We start from the raw sequence: 14,586 nt of genomic DNA on the forward strand, positions 1-14,586 counted from the left end.
TAACTTGTTGGGATCTTTCTAGATCCTAATTCTTTTATCAGGATATAAAGATCTCTCCCAGTTTTGTGTCACAAATTTGATAAACTTGTCATATATGCCTTTATCCAAGTCAGTATACAAATGTTCATTAGCACAAGGTCGTTTCCTGGGTTATATAACTCTAGAGGTCTTCTACCAACATGTCATTAAATACCTGATGTTCACTCTTTGATTTTGGTCATTCTACTTGTTCTGAAACCATGTTACTGTATTATGATTCAGTTTACATCTCTTTTGCATTTCTATATGATATATTTGATGAGATGCATCATTAAATACATTTCTGAAGTTAAGGGATAATTAACCTAATCTGCCAGCTCAGGAAAAAAAGAAATGAATTGAGTCTGGAATGTCTTGTTTTTGATAAAGTTGTGGTAACTCAGCAATCACTACTTTCTTGTCTTTCATTTTTCAGAACCATGGAACTAAGTGACTTGCCCAAGGTCACACAGCTAGGTAATTATTAAATGTCTGAGGGTGGATTTGAACCAGGGTCAGTGCTCTATCCACTGTGCCACCTAGCTTCCTCCTGTCTTTTCTTCCCCCCCATCTTTTCTTAAAGAAATCTTTCACTACCTATCTCCTTAAGGATATATGTTCTAGAATTTTCCTAGTAGTCCAAAGGAAGTTTACTGACCTGTGATTTATAGAACCTTTCCAGATTGGCACATGTGCCTTTTCCCACTATTGTTATGCTTCTCCTATTCTCCATGATCTTTCAAATATCACTGACAATGTCTCAGCAGTCACATCCTCCATTTTTTCAGCTTTTCTGTGTATTTGACTCATGATGACCAAATAATTTGAATTTATTATGGGCAGATACCCTACCCTCTAGTGGATAAAGGCTATTTGGTAGCTTCCTATTTCAACTTACCTTAGTTCCTCTGCTGAGGAAGCTTCAGTTGTTCCTCATTGTCATTAGAATAGATGAGAAAATCAGCTGTTTGGCATTTAGCATCCTTCATAATCTGGTTTCAGTCTTTCTTTCCAGGTGGATTTCACATAATTATAGCACTCTACCATTCCAATCAAGATAGCACCATTGCTGCTCCTTACATACAACACTTCATTGCCCTCTTCTTATAGGCTATTGCCCATTTTAGTTCTCTTCAAGCCTCAGTCCAAGGACTTACTACTTTCAAGATGCTAATAATACTCCCTCAAATGAATTCTGTACCTAGGAGCTTGAGAATTTACAGATATTCTGTAATCTGTAATTCAGAGGGAAAAGCATTGCATTTCATCACTAACCACTATTTGGGACTCACGTGACCTTTGAGTTGAAGGTGGATGTGGGCATTTCCTAAAGATCTTAAAGAGAAAGTGTTTGTGTGTGTGTGTGTGTGTGTGTGTGTGTGTGTGTGTGTCTGTGTGTGTATGTGTGACAGAGAGACACTGACAGGGAGAAAGAGAGATCACCAGCAGCAGCAATGGAATTCAGTCTCTTCAGTCATAAGGAGCTAAAGAACTAAGCTGGAAAGATTTAGAAATCCCTCCCCTCTCTCAGTGCCCAATATTTTTGTTGGCCAGAGTTTAAAAAACCCATGGACCAAGAACATAATGCTAGATAATTGGGGTTGGGGGTGAGGAAGGCACCTGCTCAAAGACAAGGTATGAACTGGGACAGATTTGAAGTAAACATGCCTGCTGATGACACTTCCCTTAATTGGAAGTTCTGGAAATAAATCCAATATTTAAGGAGAAACACACAAAGTCATGGGCTGAACTGAATTTTAAAGGATGAGATGTTGGGGTTAAGGGCAGATTTTGTAGTTTTTGAAGAAATGAGTACAGTGACTGAGAGCTTTACCTTGGAAGACTTTGAGACTGTATATATATTACAAATTGGTTGTTTGTTCTCACCAATGGATATATATATATATATATATATATATATATATAATATATATAAAGATATCTATATATGCGCACATATGTATATACAATATTAATAAACCCATATAGGTGCATGCATGATTGTATACCAACATGTATGTATGCATACTGAACTATGTGTAAACAAATATATACAAATAAGCGTAGTATATCATATATATAATACATCAAATATGCCTTTGTGCATATAGATGGATAGATTGTGTGTGTGTGTGTGTGTGTGTGTGATATTCTGAATTACTGTTAGAATGTAGACTCTTGGAAATCAGGGACTATTTTCCTTTGCATTTGTATCTTCAGGGCCTGATATATAATAAATGTTTAATGAATGTTTGTTGACTGATTTCCTAAAAAGGAGCAGGGATTGGAATACAGAAGACTTCAAGTCAGATATAATTCTTATTGAGGAGAAGGGTAAATGACCTGATAATCTATGGATGACAGCAGAAAGTATCAAGGTGGTGCAGAGTGATCATTATTAAAGGAAGGGAGGTCATTGCTAAGTAATGATGGCAGAGCTGACCTGGAAGGGGCAAAGGTATCAAGGACAATGCCAACTCCTCCCCTTGACACTGTATGTCAGCAGTGTAAAAAAGAGTGCATTTAGTGTCCAAGTGGATACTAAAAGATGTATTTTCAGAAGAAGATGGAATGAATATAAGCAAAGACTTAGGACAAAGTGGGGGAGCACTATTAATGATAAAAGTATGCTCCAGAGAACATAGTAGAAAGGAAGGAAAGTAAAGAAGAGAATTCAAGGGAATGAGGACTGAACTGTATATGGATGAATGTGTTTAGGAGAAGTAACAAGGGAAAGAGATATTCATAGAAAAAAGGTGGCTCCAAATCACAGGAATTAGAGGAGCTAATTGGGAATTTGCCAGCCACAATGCATGGGGAGTACCAAGAATAGAGACTAAATTGGCTTCAAGCTTCTAATTAGAGCCTTGAGTCGGTGCCTCCTGGTTTTAAGGTAGAGAGACCCTAATGCAGATTTGAGTAGGGGAGAGAGGTTGTTTGTTTGATAGAAACCATATCAACTTTTATCACAGTAAGAGGCAAACATTTATTGAGTGACTTATGTATATAGGATATGGTGCTTTGCAGTAGTCCAAGGGAGAGGTGTGAGATGTGGTCCAGTTTCATAGTTTTTCTTGATAAGGCATTTTGATGAGGAAGTTAATCTTTTTTTTTTTAAACTCAGATCAACAAAAATATTGGGGCACTGAGAGAGGGGAGGGATGAACTCAGAAAATGGACTTCTTCCTTCCCCTCCTTATCCTAGATATAGTGGATTAGATAAAAATGGATTAGTTGTTTGTCCTCACCAATGGAGAAAGCTATAAGTTATGAGTATTGGGGAGTGGGGGAGGGATTTACAAAGCTAAATAGATAATTTCCTTTGCTTCTGGGCTTTTTTCTGGTGGATTGATTTGCAGGTTTTATTTCAAAGTGAGGAGAATCAGGGCAGTGACAAGGCAGATATTGAGATGATGCTTTTGAATTTGACAACATGGTGGATGACCAGATGTGTTTTATGCATGTTTTAGTGCTTTGGGACTGACCAGACAAAAGTGGCTTAAGTTTGGCGGTGGTCTCAATTTATTCAATGTTTTGTAGAAGTGCACATTCTTTTTTTTCCTGCCAATTATTCATGGCTGCCCTTTCCTTATCCTTATTCCAGTAATCTCATGAATTTACCTTACTTAGACTGTGGCTGCCATCTTAATTGGTTCCAAAGCAAAGATAATCTCTCAGCATCCCAGGGAACTACCATTTCTTCTCCTTAATATTTGGTTGATGGAAAAGAACCACTTTTCCAATGGTAGTAAACTCAAATAGAACCAATTTCTTATTGCTAATTTAGTTAGAAAACTTCAAATTAAGATGATCTGTTATTTTTATTTAATTTATTAAACATTTCTTAATTACTTTTAAAATCTAGTTTTACAGTTTCATATATCAATTTTTTGAAAGCCTAATTGTATGGAGATTTAGGGTTTTTAACTTTTCCTGTTCCCTTAACTGAGAAGTCTCAGTGAGGATCTGCTCATCTTTTCATAGGCTTCTTTGGAAATTTCAACTCTTGCAGATAAAACTACATTTCCTCCAAATTATCTTGTGTTGTGATCTACCAGTAGCATGGTGATACAATGTATAGAGGGAACATTGGGGTAAACATTGAGGTTGAAAGATCATAGTTTGAATGAAAAAGAACTTCAAAGTAGAATAATCCAATAATATTGACAAAGGTAGGCAGAAAGGCATATTGATCATTGCATTGGTAGGAGGTCTAATAATGAAGGTAGTACTACATTTTACAATTTGTTCTCTTTGATTAACTATTGAGTTGTAAGTGATAGGCAATGAATCAATGAACTTTAACTTGGTGGACAGAGAATAGATATAAACAGAACTATAATACTAATTAAGAATATGGATTGAATGTAATGAATGATGCAAAGCTGTATACCTAGAAGATACCCTTAAGGAACAATCCAGCTTTTCTGAGTGTAATGGCAGAATTATTACAGAAAATATGATGATTTTTTTAAAAAAAATCATCCCTAGTGTTTACATATACTTTAGGATGTTCAGAGTTCTGTGATGATGCCATACTAGGTCTCTAAGAGTCTAGTAGAAATTACAAAAATCCAGATTTGTTATTATGTAGAGTTCTCAGGATTCACTCCATAAGCTTCTATCATGCTGAATATATTATCAACCAGATAATTAATTATTCAGCAAGCATTTATAAACTGTTTATATGTTCCATGTTGCTAAAACTGGAGATACAAAGACAAAAATGAAACCATCCCTTATCTCAAGGAATTAATATTACATAGACTGGTAGAGAAAGCAATATACATACACATTAGCTCCTGAAGAAAAGCCTCAGGTAGGAGGTGGTACTTGTTTTAAGTTTTGAAGGAAAAAATAAGGATTCTGAGAAATGAATGTTTGGGGGGGAGGGAGTAAATTTCAGCAAGGGACAAACTGAGATGTAGTGTTTTATTTGGATGTTCAGTTTGACTTGAACAAAATTTGTAAAAAGGTGGATAAAGTACCTCCTCTTGGTATTATTGTAAAGATCAAATGAGGTAATATATGTAAAGTGCTTTCCAAATGTTTAAACAACATACAAATGCTATCCATAATAATTATTATTAAAGGTTAAGTGGATCTGAAAATTAGGTTGGAGCCAATGTATGAGGGCTTTGAATGCCAAGTAGAAGAATCTGGATTTCATCCTATTTATACCTGGAAGTCACAGGTACTATTTGAAAAAGAAGTTATATGGTCAGATCAAGGAAAGCAAGGGTTGTGTATCTATCTGCATTTGAAGAGAGAATGTGATCTGGTCAGGGCTGAGCAGCTTCCTGATTCTCAAGACATAATATTAGATGGGTGTAAGTATGGTGGGGGTGAGTAAGACATGGGACAAATTATGGCTTGATTCCAACAAAGAGTGCCTATCTCATTTATCACTAGTTTAACTTTTGTGTGTGTGTTGGAAATGGTCCAAATTTTAATAGTGAGACTAGACTACTGTGGGTCTGTGTACCTCTCTATGCCTTAAACACCATCTTAAATGCTAGCAGCTGTTCTCCTCCTCAATCCTTCTTTACTGCTGCTATCATTTGTGAAATATATACCCAGATCTCTGATAAAGACTTCACTTCTCTAACACAGAAAACTGAATCATATTTATAGAAGCAAGAGCTATTTCTCAATTGATAAATGGTCAAATGATTTGAACAGGCATGCTTTCAATCACTATTGATTAGAGCAATGCTAATTAAAGCAACTCAGTTACTCCACATCTGTCACATTGGCTAATATGACAGAAAAGGAAAATGACAAATGTTGGGGACCATGTAGGAAAATTAAAACACTAATGTACTATTGGCAAAATTTAACCATTCTGGAGAACGATTTGGAACTATGCCCAAAGGGCTATAAAACCATATGTACCCTTTGACCAAGCAATATCCATACTTAGTCTGTATGCCAAAGTAGTAAAAATAAGAAGGAAAAGGACTTATGTTTACAAAATATTTATAGCAGCTCTTTTAGTGATGGCAAAGAATAGGAAACTGAGGGAATGTCCATCAATTGGGAAATGGCTGAACAAGTTGTTGCATGTGATTATAATGGAATGCTATTGTCCTTTTAGAAATGATGAGCAGGCTCTTCTCAGAAAAGAATGGAAAGACTTACATGAACTGATGTAAAGTGAAATGAGTAGAACAATGAGAATACTTTACAAGTGATAGCAATATTATATGTTGATTTACAATTCTCAGCAATACAATTATCCAAAACAATTTTGTGAGACTTATGTTAGAAATGCTGTCTATCTCTAGAGAAAGAACTTGTAGAGATCAAAGTTCATTTTTATTTTTCTTGGGTCTCTTGGTCTGTTTTTTCTTTCACAGAATGACTTACATGGAAATGTGTTTTGCATGATTACATATGTTTAAACCTATGTCAAATTGCTTGCCTTCTCAATGGGGGGTGCTGGAAGGAGAAAGAATTTGGAACTCAATATCTGAAAAAAGAATACTAGAACTGTTTTTATATATAATTACATATAATAATAAATTAATATTTAAAAATAAATTAAAAAACAAAATTTAATAAAGAATGAAAACTAAAAAGAAAAGAAAAATATACCCAGAGACTAGTTACATCAGGTGATGTGCTTATTTGGAATAGTTAATTAAATGTGCCTTTATTTACCTCAAGTGCCTTCTGATGAATTGAAAATGTTATTGGTGAAAATGTTTCAAGGGAAATGATGAATTGGCATTTTTTGTCCATATAGATATATTTTGTTTATCCCAGAGATATGAAGTAGCAAAAGCAGAACATTAATGAGAGGCATATTTTGGCCAAGTAAGTTTGTGTCTGTGTGTGTGTGTGTGTGTGTGTGTGTGTGTGTGTTTGTGTTTGTGTGTGTGTGTGTGTGTGTGTGTATGTATGTCTGTGTATGAGAGAGAGAGAGAGAAAGACAGAGAGACAGAGAGAGACAGAGAGGTAGAGTATAATTGTTGGTCTTGGAGGAGGTGAGCAGAGAAGGCAGCTATTTGTTGACTTGGGGAAATTGGTGATGTCTCTTATCTTCTTACTTTATGTAACAGAGTGTAACAGACAACAGAGAAATTTTTAGAACCTCTCAAGAATGATCAAAATAGAAGACAATTGCCGAAATCTGTTGATTGATCCACTTGAGTGCACATGATAGAAGAAAGTTAAAAAGTATTGACAGAAATTACCAAGTCTAGGATAACAAATTATATAACATAACAATGAATGTTGTGCTTCAATTTTTCCAGTTGAAGATATAAAATGCATTAAGAGAGAAAAAAATTAGAGCAGTATATAACTGGTCAAGAAAGTGGTATCTAAGAATGAATGGAGTTTATATTGGGTAAGCTACAGTCAGTATTCTTTTTGAATGTGGATTTTACCAGGTGGCCTTTAAGGTCTCTTCTAATTTTCATATGCTGTGATTATGTGTTTTCTTGAGATTGAGGGTAAGGTTTACAGGGATTAATTTTAATAATGACTAGGGACTAGAGGGAAAGAAGAGAGAATGGTGGTGATGCTGGAGCTATTCTATTTATGAATCTTAAATCAAATAGATATATTTTTTATTCAACCCCAGGGGGATGATGTGGTAGCAAAAGAATGATATTAATGTGAAGCATATTTGAATCAATTGTAAGGAAAAAATTAGAGATAGTATGGTATACTTCAGGAGATAGTCCCCCTTCAATGAAGATATTGAATCTTGGCAACATATAGTTTCTACATAGTGTCTCTATTGTCCAAAAATTAGCCTAATAATGGAGAAGCTTCCTGCCACAGATTGGTTCTCACATAAGTCCTTGAAAATTCCAGATGAGATCCAAAACTTTTCCAAAATTAATATAGTTCCAAATTAAAATTTCATGAAGAAATGGTTCTGCTACACACAAAATAGAAGATACTTTTTACCAATATGCTATGTTAGTCAGGAGCCAATGTCATTGAGGTAACTTCCTAGTTATGGTTCAGCAGACCCTGAAACATTGTCTGATGTGGAAGCAAAAAACCAAACAAATGTCAACATAAACAAACAGGTTTTCTTCCTAGACACATAGTATCTTAGATAAAAATAATGCTAGTTCATGAGCACACCATGTTGAGAGTACTGTGTTCAATTTTGGGCATCATTTAGGTGTTAACTGAATAGTTAGCATTTATTCAGTGCTTGAAAATTTGCAAAGTACTTTATAAATATTTCATTTACCCCACAACAATCTTGGGAAATAACTGCTATTACTATCCCAATTTTTATAAAGGAGGAAACTGTGTTTAAGTGTCTTGCCTAAGATTATACAACTGGAAAGTGCCTGAGGCTGGATTTGAACTCAAACTTTCCTGACTTCAAATTCATCACTTTATCCACTGCATAACCCTCCCCCCCCCTCCCAGGAGTTGGCAGTTAATTGAGACATATTTCAATTCAAAGGTCTATACTAGTTTTATTCTCTTATGTTCATCTCAGGCTAGATCTGCCAAGTCAGCCAAACTTAAAACTTCCATGGAAGTTTCTAAGCTTGCTTAAGAGATAGAAGTTTTGTAGTTGAGGGATCAGAAATAAAAAAGGAATTTCTGCAGCAGGACTCAAAACTAGAATCAACTAAGACCAAGAAGTTAGCTAGAGGTATGATCTTGATATGGGTTAACTAACTTTGATATTAAGGTAAATGTCAATATTGACCTTGCTTGACACAGAGAACTCTTATGTTTCTACACTCAGTTTTTTTGGGGGGGTATGTGGATGTTTTCATGTCCAATTATAGGCAACTGCTCTTGCTTTCTTGCTTCCTCTAAATTGACCTCAACTACTTAGGTTCCCTACCTTGTGATAGCAGTGATTTATCTCTATAGGTCACAGACAGAGCATGGACATGACAAATCTATTACATAATTTTGCCTTGTGCCAGTCCTGTTTGTAGTGTTTTTTAAAAAAGGCTTCAAAAATAGCTCTCAACTACTGTGTATAAAGCATGGGGCTTGGCATCCTTTAAATTGTGAACATATTAGCTAGAAATCTGAATTTTCCAAAGTGCAGAGGGCTGCTTTTTCCAATTAAATTTCAATAACCATGTCCAAAGCACATTTTGCACTGTTTCAAAATCTGACCTTTCCAAATTTTTAGATTTTATAATTTTTTTATTCTTTGAGTTTAAGAGAAATATTTTAATGGCCCTTAGTAATATGGTTCTTTTCTGGTTAAAAAATTAGCAAAATAACTTTTAAATATATTTTTCAAAACCCATTCAGTGTTTTCTTGGGAATAAGCATGAATTCCAACTTAGCATATTGCTTCTTCTAGGGACAAGATAATTAGGAAAAGGTAAAAGCCAGATAGGGAAGTAGTTACAAGTATAATATCTGACTAAAGAAACATTTGGGCAAATACAAACTGGTCAAATTCTAATAAATTATTAATAATTTTCAGTAAGCCAGATAGAAACAATTTTAAAATGTCATAATAGACACAGTTAAGAATTTTGAACATGATATGATGAGTATAGTACCCTTTCCTGAATCAATATCGATCAATAATGACTGATTAAATACAGTAAAGATTTGTGGCAGAGGTAATTATTATCTCTGTCTACTCAGTAATCCAAAAGCTACTCTAGGGAATAAAACTATGCCACTTCAGGTCAAAAGCTCAGAGTATATGACTTTCATCTGAAAGTAGGAGATGAGGAATGGAAAACAAAAATAGAGATGAGAGGGAGGTTGAATAATGATCACTTTATTAAACTAACACTTGAGATAAAACATCAAAATGCTTCAAACTGAAACAAAACAATCTCCCACTAATAGTAACATAATTCTATGACCATTTCAGCCCAATGTAGTGTTTTCCTTCATAATTGTGAGATCAACAGCAAACAAATGATTATATTTGTTTGACAGATAGGGAAAGCTATGCTCATAGAGGCTAATTTATTTACTTAGAATACTCAGTATTGGTTTTGAGATTCCTAAACTAGGTCTCTCTGGACTCCAAGGATTCTATTCATTTTCATTTCCATTTCTCATGAACATACTCTACGAGGAAACATTCTTGCAATGCCAATACAGTGAGTCTGCAATATTAAGTACCTGGTGAATGAATGCTACAGGAGGAATAGACAGTGAATAATGAATCATGCCTCATCTTCAAAGGGACTAAAGGTGAAGCCAAGACAAATATATATCAACATTTCAATGGATCCATGCTTTCATCTAGGAAGGTACTATATCTCAAAATAGAGGTTGCGACTTGTCTATATCTTCTTGTTCTGAGTTGTTTATTCATGTCCTCAGAGAAGATCAGTGCAGTGTGCTAGATGTCTTCTCCTGGATCACTTAAGATTCTGTTGCTACCAAAATAGCACTCAGATTGTTTATCTGTTATCCCTTGATCTAACTACATCAATCAAGCAGTCACCAGTCCTTAATTAAGCTCTCACTATGTTCTAGAAAATGTGTTAGGAATAAAAAATGAAGAAGTCTCTGCCCTTAAGGAGCTTACATTCCATCAGCAGCCAATATGTACATACCAAAATTACATATAGAATTCATGTGAATTAGAAACAAGATAATTCATAGGATGAAGACCCTAGCAGTTGAGAAAACATTGAAAGAGCTTATATAGAAGTTGCCACTTCTTCCATGACTGACACTTCTTCTTTTACAAACATAATTTCATAGTTTTTAAAAATGTCACTTCTTGCAAATGTCATAATTGATAAGATATTGTTACTTTATTGTATCCACCATGCCTTTCTCCCTTTCCCTTTGGGATATTTACAACTACTTTTCTTTGGCGACTGTTATTTGCTATAAATTAGATTCATGTAGCATCACTGGGAAAAATGGTTTAAAGGATGATTTTTACTTTTGTGGAGCAGTTTGGGCTTTATGAAAGCACTACATGCTTTCCCAAATACCACCCAGCCAACTTTCTTCCTCCTATTCAATTCTGGGCCAAGCTCATTGTCTACATATAGTGCCTGCCCAAAATGTATGGTAGTGAGAGACTAATTCAATAAGCTGCCCACTCAACTATATCTCTTAGCCTGGAAAAAGAGGCATGCTTCATTCATTTTGTTTTTCCTTTGTGGATTGTTAGACCTATCTCTTTTGAGTGGTCGTGACTCTCATTGAAGAGGCTCTGTAGTATTCTGAGGCTTGATGCAATCAGCACAATGTCATCTGAAAACAGGAGCATCGGGAGGACCTCACCATCTATAGGGAATCCCTCTTCCATTTGGACTCTGCATTGGACATCCTCCATGATGGTGGCAAATACTTTTGGTGAGTATTCATCTCCCTGTTTTGTGCCTCAATTCATAGTAATAATCAGAGGGTCATAAAATCAAATTATCTGTTTTTATATCTTTCAAGGAAGGAATTTTCTATGTATTGGAAGCTTCTTGCTGGTAGAGAGTCTTTAAATTGATGTTTGATTCTATTGTATAAAGTGCTTTAACCTAACCAATTATCAGAAAATATAGTAGGATCTTGTATTTTTATGCCTTTCAGTTAATTGTATATCTGAAAATACAGACTGCTATAGAATCAATTAATCAATAAACATTCATTAAGGGTTTACTATGCATCAGGCATTGTGATAAGTGCTGGGATATAAAAAGAGGCAAAAGACAGATCTTGCCCTCAATTTATTAGTTATTATTTGAGATTGTCTGCTCCCTTCTCAATTTTTCTTAAAGGATACTTTCTATAAAGTTGTAAAATCATCATTATAAATATTTAAAAGAGATGAAAGTGGGTTGGTAAATATTGATGATATATAACTTACTTTTTAAAGTAACATTACTCTCCATGATTTTTTTTTCTATTCACTTGGTACAGTTTCCATTCTAGATATCTACATAATTGATTTTTTAACACTTTGTTAGCTCCAATACAGATTTCTTCTTTGTTATGATCTAGTTGATCTTTCCTAAGTGCCATTTCTATTTCTAGCACATTGCCTTGGAAATACACACATGTGCTATATTGTTATCAATGAAGAATATTACTTCTATAAATGCTGGCAAATCTGTCCCATTTTTTTGTTGTCTTCTAATTTCAACTATAATTAATGTTGGGACACACTGACTTGACTAGGTTTCATGCCAAACCTTTTTCAGACTCATTTACCTACTCTATCACTTTTGGAAACTTTTTTTTTAGGTTTGTTTGGGGTTTTTTTTTGCAAGGCAAATGGGGTTAAGTGGCTTGCCCAAGGCCACACAGCTAGGTAATTATTAAGTGTCTGAGACCAGATTTGAACCCAGGTACTCCTGACTCCAAGGCCAGTGCTTTTATCCACTATGCCACCTAGCCGCCCTGGAAACATTTTAAAGCAAGGATGCTCATAAGGTTTTACTAATGATTTTAAATTCTGACATGATATTGGCCCTACCTGTCACATATCTCTGAATGTCTAGCAAGTATTTACTGCTTCAGGTGATTTTTGACCTATTTTTGCCTCCTCAGTGTTGGCTGTACTTTAAGTTCATTGTCTTTAGGAAAGAGTAATAATTCATATCAATGTATTTTACTTTATCCAATTCCATTTTTCTGTATCAAGCATTTATTCAACTAGGTCATGTTATAATGTTGTAATTGTTCACACTATCTTCTCATTTTTACCCTTCTCTTTTAATTTGTCACTGACTTTGAAATTTCCCTTAATGATTCAGTAGTCTGACTGCTCATAGTTAGTTGATTTGGAAGTGACTTCCAAATCAGCAGTCATTTCCTGTTTCTTAAGGCATAGTCTAATTCACTTTTTAATTTCAAGAATTTTCCATATCCAACACTTCCCAATTTTTTTTAACAAAAGCATTATTTAAATAATGCTAAAATGATAAAGTTTGTTTGTGAGGACTTTGAAATTATTATTATTTGTAAATAGACTTTATTGATTATAAAGAAATTTAAACTATCCATTAAAGGAGAAGTAGTTAGGTCATCTCTTTGGGAATATTTTTCAGCAGTTAATTTGAGTTACTTAGTGTCCTCAAAAGTAATAAAATAAATTTCTTTAAAATTATTATTATTTTATTAATTAAAAAATTATCTCCTAATTAATTTGAATGTATAAGATCAACCTCAGCAACTTACCACAGTATTTGAAAGTTTTTCAAAGTCAAGGTTTGGGGATAGTATATCATAATAGAAAGAACACCAGTTTTTGAGTCAAATAACCTTGATTTAAATGACAAGTATGGTTCAAATACAAATCCTAGCACTTGCTATCTGTGTGATTTTGACAAAATCATCTATATCTCAGTTTTCTTATTTGAAAAATGAAGGAGTTGAATTAGATGGGTTCTGTAGTTCCTTTCCAGCTCTAAATCCTGTGACCCAATATCTTCTATATGGCTTTGAAATAAGGTATTAATTAAAAATGTATCTATGTTATTGTACCTGAAGGGAACATTCTCATGCATTTATCAGATTAGTTAGCTACTTAGTATCTACCCTTCCCTGAAAGAATGAGATCTTGAATATATATTTTCTTTGGAAGAACGCGTTAAGAAGAGTCCAGGGCACAAAATTCTTCTTTAGAAAAGAAACAGGACCACAAATACAGCAGAGTTACCAAACATGTCCAAAATTAACTTTCTGTATTTCACATCTGCAAAGGCTAGTCAAAATCAGTAATTAAACAGAATAGCTGGCCCCAAGTGTATTTTGTCTGGAACGATTCTGTACAGGAAATGTTCTTAAGACAACTAGGAAGGGTAGGTCTGGGAGACAGACAAGATTAGGAGGAGATGAGTCCTAGGGATGATCCCCATAGAACTGGCTAGAGAGGATAAGTCAGCAAAGCCACAGTTGCTGTCAGGGAACTGACTAGAATTGTGTGTGTTGACACATGAGAAGTGCAGACTTGATATCATTACCTGCATCACTCAAAGCAAAACACCACTTTCACTTGGTGTAACTAGGTAATTAAGGCAGAAGTATGCAGGGCTTTGTTGTTGTTATTGTGGTTTTGGCTTAGATGCTCAGGATAATTGCCTCAGTTCTAGGATCATGGGGTTTAGAGCTGGAATGAACCATCTGGGTCATCTGGGTCAGTTACTTTATTCTGTTTGATTAAAGTATTAACCATCCAGAAAAGCTGACATTCAAATACACAGATCCTCCTATGCCACTCCTACCCCCAAGTCTGATATGAGATTACAAACTTAATGATTTTATGTGTATGTTAACTTTAACAGAATTAACACCAATATCTTCTTTGTCTCTGATTACTCTTCTAAACTTTTCTATTTTTCCCTTTGTTCATTATTATCCTTGCTTCATGTCATTCTAGTCATTGTCTTTGTTTTTCTGATTCTACTTTTTCTTTTTCATCTTGGTTCCATTCAAATCAGTAAGTAAGGGTGAGGTGCCAGATGAAAGGTGTCGTGAATTGAGAGCTAGTCTCAGAACCAGGTTCAAGCACTGGCTCTGATATAGATTACATGGCCCAAGGTGTGTTTCTATGATCTGGGGTACTCTTTGGAACCATAAGTTGCAAATAAAGTGCAGTAGGAATTTCCTCATCTGAAAGTTTTCTATGTTGATAAA

General features: G+C 34.8%; 1 protein-coding gene across 1 annotated transcript in view; it reads left to right on the top strand.

Moving 5' to 3' along the window:
* The first annotated feature begins 11,155 nt into the window (after positions 1–11,155).
* Positions 11,156–14,586, top strand: part of KCNK2 (potassium two pore domain channel subfamily K member 2) — a 204,007-nt gene continuing 200,576 nt past the window's right edge. Inside the window, exon 1 of the mRNA XM_074222666.1 lies at positions 11,156–11,310. Within this exon, the coding sequence (XP_074078767.1) occupies positions 11,202–11,310 (109 nt within the window). The 5' untranslated portion in view covers positions 11,156–11,201. The remainder of the gene's footprint in view (positions 11,311–14,586) is intronic.

This window comes from Macrotis lagotis, chromosome 2 (assembly GCF_037893015.1).
Source record: "Macrotis lagotis isolate mMagLag1 chromosome 2, bilby.v1.9.chrom.fasta, whole genome shotgun sequence".
NCBI classification, from domain to species: domain Eukaryota; kingdom Metazoa; phylum Chordata; class Mammalia; order Peramelemorphia; family Peramelidae; genus Macrotis; species Macrotis lagotis.